Source organism: Raphanus sativus, chromosome 5 (genome assembly GCF_000801105.2).
Source record: "Raphanus sativus cultivar WK10039 chromosome 5, ASM80110v3, whole genome shotgun sequence".
NCBI classification, from domain to species: domain Eukaryota; kingdom Viridiplantae; phylum Streptophyta; class Magnoliopsida; order Brassicales; family Brassicaceae; genus Raphanus; species Raphanus sativus.
In genome coordinates, this window is record NC_079515.1 from 31,156,825 (window position 1) to 31,162,143 (window position 5,319).

At 35.1% G+C, this 5,319-nt stretch overlaps 1 protein-coding gene across 1 annotated transcript; it reads left to right on the forward strand.

Annotated features, from left to right (window-relative positions):
- Positions 1-359: 359 nt before the first annotated feature.
- On the forward strand, positions 360-1,478 carry LOC108834641 (glycine-rich protein 3 short isoform). The gene is made up of 3 exons (XM_018607968.2): positions 360-513; positions 868-1,041; positions 1,203-1,478. Exons 1-3 carry the CDS (start codon positions 411-413, stop codon positions 1,349-1,351), a joined length of 426 nt encoding a protein of 141 aa, XP_018463470.1. The 5' UTR covers positions 360-410; the 3' UTR covers positions 1,352-1,478.
- Positions 1,479-5,319: the final 3,841 nt, after the last annotated feature.

Genomic DNA, 5,319 nt, shown 5'->3' on the forward strand with positions numbered 1-5,319 from the left:
AGTTCTTACGGCACAAATAATGTTGGATAACTTCAAATTTTTATTTTAAGTATTTTGTAGAAACCAAAAAAAAGTATTTGGTTATATACTTTTATATTCTTGCATAGATATCTAGACTAAACATATTTATTTACATATTAAACACGGAAAAAATGAGCACAACCGAGATTGAATACCAAAAAAAACACAAAACCTAACATCGGACCAATATTCAAACTAAACAGGTATACTTTCTTATATCTTACAAAATAACACAATTAATCATCTCATCCCGCGCAAGGCGCGGATTCCTACCTAGTGGGTTACTTATTCGTCTTTTGTCATCCCTTCCTTATTTTCTATAAATAGGGAGCATGCATGGCAGCATTTTATTCATATCTTCTTTCTCCATACAGAGAGTGCTAACTCATATGCAATTAAAGAAAATGGCATCCAAGACTTTGCTTCTGTTGGGTCTCTTAGCATTTCTTCTCGTTGTCTCAGAAATGACCGCGGCATCTGCAAGGCAGTCTGGTACTAAAACTATTTTATAGAAACCAAAAAAGAATCGCGAGCTTATTTTTGTCCGTATTAAGTTTGGGAAGCTGGGATATTAATATTATTTTTTGACATACTAATTAATCAAACTTACGATGTCAAATCCTTGTCATACGTATTAGACCCTCCCAAAATATTTTAGAAGTTTGGTGCGATTTTATATAGAACGTAAGTTTTATGTTTTTGTTTTTTTTTTGAAATATAGAGATTCCAATTTATATACAAATTTTAAAAGGTTTTAAGAGAAATTTAACATCAAAATAAGGGAGACGAATGTACATAACACTAAGCACGTCTAAACAAAAGTATTTTAAATAATGTGGTGTTCAGGCATGGTGAAGTCAGAAAATGAGGAAACTGTGCACCCTGAAGGATACGGAGGTGGGCATGGAGGCAATGGACGAGGTTACGACGGAAGAGGAGGACATTACGGGGGAAGAGGAGGCCACGGAGGTAAAGGGGGAAGAGGTGGCCACGGAGGAGAAGCTGTTCACACTGAGCCTGGTCACTAAATTATAACTATATAATTATATTTGGAACTTATACACATACACTTATATATATACATATATTTTAAAAAGACCAAAGAAATATAATTTTGAAAATGCACGTTTGCAATTGCACTCAACAATTCTTTTGAAATAATGTATTTATTTTTGGAACAGACGCTGTGAAGCCAGAGAATGAGAAAACTGTGCAACCTGATGGAGGCCACGGGGGTCATGGAGGCCATGGAGGTCATGGAGGCCACGGGGGGCATGGAGGCCGTGGGGGCCACGGGGGAGAAGTTATTCTGACTCAGTCTGGTCACTAAATTTCCATATATAAGTCTTGTATGCACTTACCTGTGTGTATGACAATAAAATAAACTTGGTGCTTTTGTAATAAAGTGACTCAAGTTTTAAGAAAATAAACTATGGGAATAAAATGTCATAATGTCATGTCTCTCTGTGTTCGAGTTGATTTGCGCCTAGTCAGTAGTTTATGTTGCTCTTTAATAGCATCTCCATCCCTGAAGGGAACTAATCATCTTAAAAAATTAATAGTTAAATATAATATTATAATAGTTATTTAACACATACTATGTGAAAATACTTGTGGTTTCTCATTTGGAAAACTATTTTATATCTCTTTAATATGTTTAAGAAAATATCATCATAGCTATGGCTAGGTACTCTTAAAGTTTTGTATAACTACAAAATAAAGCTCATAGACAATAAAAATGTTTAGATTTTTGTTGCTAAAACAACGATATATGAAAATTAATAGTAAGCAATGTAAACTAAATGTTGGAAGCCCTGACTCAAACTATTCAGCATTCATCAATTAAAGACAAATACATTTATTTCATTGAACTTGAAACACATCTCATGTTCTAAATTTGATTTATGATATAGAATCTAAATCATATTTCATAAGTAAAATAAATGTATAACACAGAGCTGCAAGCATGTTTAATAACTACAAGAATTAGGATACTTGTTATGAATATTATGTTTATGGATGTCCAGCCCATTAGATATTTACTTGTAATCTTGGCCCGTTTATGGCCTATTGTATTTAGGCCCATGTCGCCATATATTTCCTATATAAGGAACACTTTGATTCAATAATAAAACACACTTTCACAACACGTTATCAGCACGATACGTTCTCCAAAAACCCTAGTTACCAAAACCACCAAAAACCCTAAAAACGGCGCATCTTAAAATCGCTCTATCTCTCCAACCGTAAGGATCCAGACAACGAGCCACATATCAAATCGAAGCTCTCGACGAAACGAATCCAAAGCCGTAAACCTCGTATCAATCCGATCTCGGACGCTCCCTCACGCTCTGTTTTAATACGCGCCGCCAGTAACCCTAAAACCCCTAATTTCGGCGCAACTTCAAATCGATCGATCTCTTCAACCCTGAAAACCCAGACGACGAGTAATATATCAAATTGAAGCTCTTGACGAGACGAATCCAACGCCGTCGGCCTCGCCTCTATCTGATTCCGGACGCGCCCTCACACTCTATTTTAAGACGCGCCGTCGAGTGACCTAAAACCCTGAAATTCTAAAACTCATCTGACGACTTCAAACCGTTCGTTCTCACAAACCGTAAGGATCCAGACGACGTGTAATATATGAAATTGAAGCTCTTGACGTGAAGAATCCATCGCCGCAAACCTCGTATCAATCCGATCTGACACGCGCCCTCAAGCTCCGTTCCAATCCGCGCCGTCAACTACTCTAAAACCCTAATCAAAAAACCTAAACTGCAGCCTCTCTCTATACTTTGTTATGTTATGCGATTTGCTTCATCTATCTATACTAACTTGTTTTGATTCGTTTTTGATTAAGGTTTCTAAAGATACAAGAGGTTTTTGCTCAACCTAGGACACGCGACCAGCTCCTGATCCGTTCTCGGTGGTCCAAATCTACACTTCAAAGTTCTAAAGGTAAACTTTGAAACCCTAAAAGAAATCATAATCGAACATGGTTGATTGATAAAGGAATGACCATTAAAATTTTGCAAAACCCCAAATCAAACCCTAGCAAAGATTAATAGGTCCAAATCCTTCCATGAGTAAATCGAAACTCTTAAACCAAAAGTTCGATATGAGATTGTTTTACAATTAAAATCGAAACCACAATGGTTTCTAAATCTCAAAACCCCCTTGATCTGAATGATCAAATCGAATCCTTAAACCTAGAAATCGATCAATCCCCTAAAACATAAACAAGATCGGTTTTCATCCAAAAACATCTAATTTTTTTAATGATTCCGACTTGAATATTGATCTGATTGTCTAGTTTGATTTTTTTAAAAGTTGTTCTTGATGTTTAGAACTGCTTAGGATTGAGAATTATACAAACCCTATTTTTTTATGAAATCCGATTGCAAATAGGTGTTTTTCGATTGAAATTGTTAAATTTTAGTCTACTTGCTAGATTGAAAGAAAAATCGGATTGCATTGCATAAATTTAAAGGTTGAAAGAAACCAAAGTTGCATTGCTATATTGACTAAAATAAATCGGATTAGATTATATAATTTAAAGGTTGAAAGAAACCAAATCACATTGCATAACTAAAAGGTTGAAAGAAACCAAAATGCATTGTTTGAATCTGATTATAAGTCAAATAATAAGACTCTAAAATCTATATTTTCATATGTCAAATTTGGATTATCCAGCCCTTAATCTCTCTGGAGATAATTATGTAAAATGGGCCATGAACACTGCAAGTGTCCTGAAGATAAGAGGACTTGACAGATGTATCATCAAAGACGAGTATGCAACTGAAAATGAAAAATATGGGGCAGTAACAATTATTCGCCAACATCTCACTGAGGATCTCAGAGATCAGTATCTAAATATTGAGAATCCTCTAGACCTTTCGACAGAGTTAAAATCCAGATACACAATAGTGTTATTACCAAAGGCTAGGCATGAGTGGATAAATCTCAGATTTCAGGACTTTAAGTCCGTAGATGAATATAACTCAGCTCTAATCAAAATCGTTTCTAAATTGAAACTATGTGGTGAAGAGGTAACAGAGGAAGATTTACTGGAAAAGACATTCCTCACAGCTGATCCAAGGGATCTATTGTTACAATATACATACAAAAAAAAAAAGGTTTCACCACTTATACGAATTTGATCTCGTATCTATTACAAGCTGAGAAGAATAATGAGATACTAAAGAAAACCAGTGAGATGAGACTTCCTGAAGCCAATAAGGCTGGAGAGAATAAGGATGAATCCAAAGAAGCCACGTCCAGAATAATAAAGGGAATTGTCGGCTTGATTTATGTTTTGATTTGTTTGTCATTTACAATTTTATTATAAGAGTTGTTTTATTTTTATATTATCTTATTTGATTTGCTTGATAATTTCTTGATTGATAAATGACAAAATAAAAATTTAAAAATGAGTATAGTAATTAAAATTATCCGACCAAAGGCATTGCCTAAAAGAGGCATGAATTATTCACCCAAACAAAAGTCCCATTTGAGTTATAAAATTTTGAAAAATGAATGGTTTCCACATTGAACCAATGGGCAAAGGAAATATAAGTTCCTTAAGATTATAAAGAAAGTAAAAATTGCCCAAGGCATAAAAATGGCCGAGACTGTACTCCCAACTGATCTAAACTATGCTAAAAGATCAGTATGATAAAGGCAAAAGGCCTAGGTAACCAGATAGGTTGACCAAGAAATTTTATACACTTTATGGCATGACTGGACTAGCCATCCAGGTCTTTAAAATTGAAGCAAAGATTGATATCGAAAAAGGCACAAAAGAGTTATCCCATAGAATCTCACGTTGTGTAACATGTACACAAGGGAAACTCAATAGGCTATAATGTTCCAAGCATCTAAAAGATTTATAGCATGTTCATGAGGGGGAGAAATGACACTCCCGTGGTCCATGAACAACACTAAAAATTCGAGTGACATGGTCTATGACCATGATAGAACTTGGCCGAATTCTTTGTGATACAAAGATCACTAGCTAATGCTTGGGAACACATGGATTTACATGTAATAAAAATATGCATCAGGCCATATAAAGTGAGCATAGATATTCCCATCTAAGAATGATAAAGGGTCATGATCCAGACATAGACCATCTTAAGAGATTATGTATAGACCACCACAATAATATGTGCCGTCTAGGATGGAACCTCATAAGAAGATGAGATAAGATTGGGAATATATGTTGGATATGAGAATACTTTCTCCCACGATTTTATAAGAAACCTTGAGCCAAATATGGGTGATCAGATTAAGGCC

What these genes read in the sequence shown, in the direction of transcription:
- LOC108834641 (XM_018607968.2), top strand. Translation starts at nt 411, where the DNA reads ATGCAATTAAAGAAAATGGCATCCAAGACTTTGCTTCTGTTGGGTCTC. An exon ending in GGCATCTGCAAGGCAGTCTG is followed by an intron (nt 514 to 867) that starts GTACTAAAACTA and finishes TGTGGTGTTCAG; the next exon opens with GCATGGTGAAGTCAGAAAAT. An exon ending in AGCTGTTCACACTGAGCCTG is followed by an intron (nt 1,042 to 1,202) that starts GTCACTAAATTA and finishes TTTTTGGAACAG; the next exon opens with ACGCTGTGAAGCCAGAGAAT.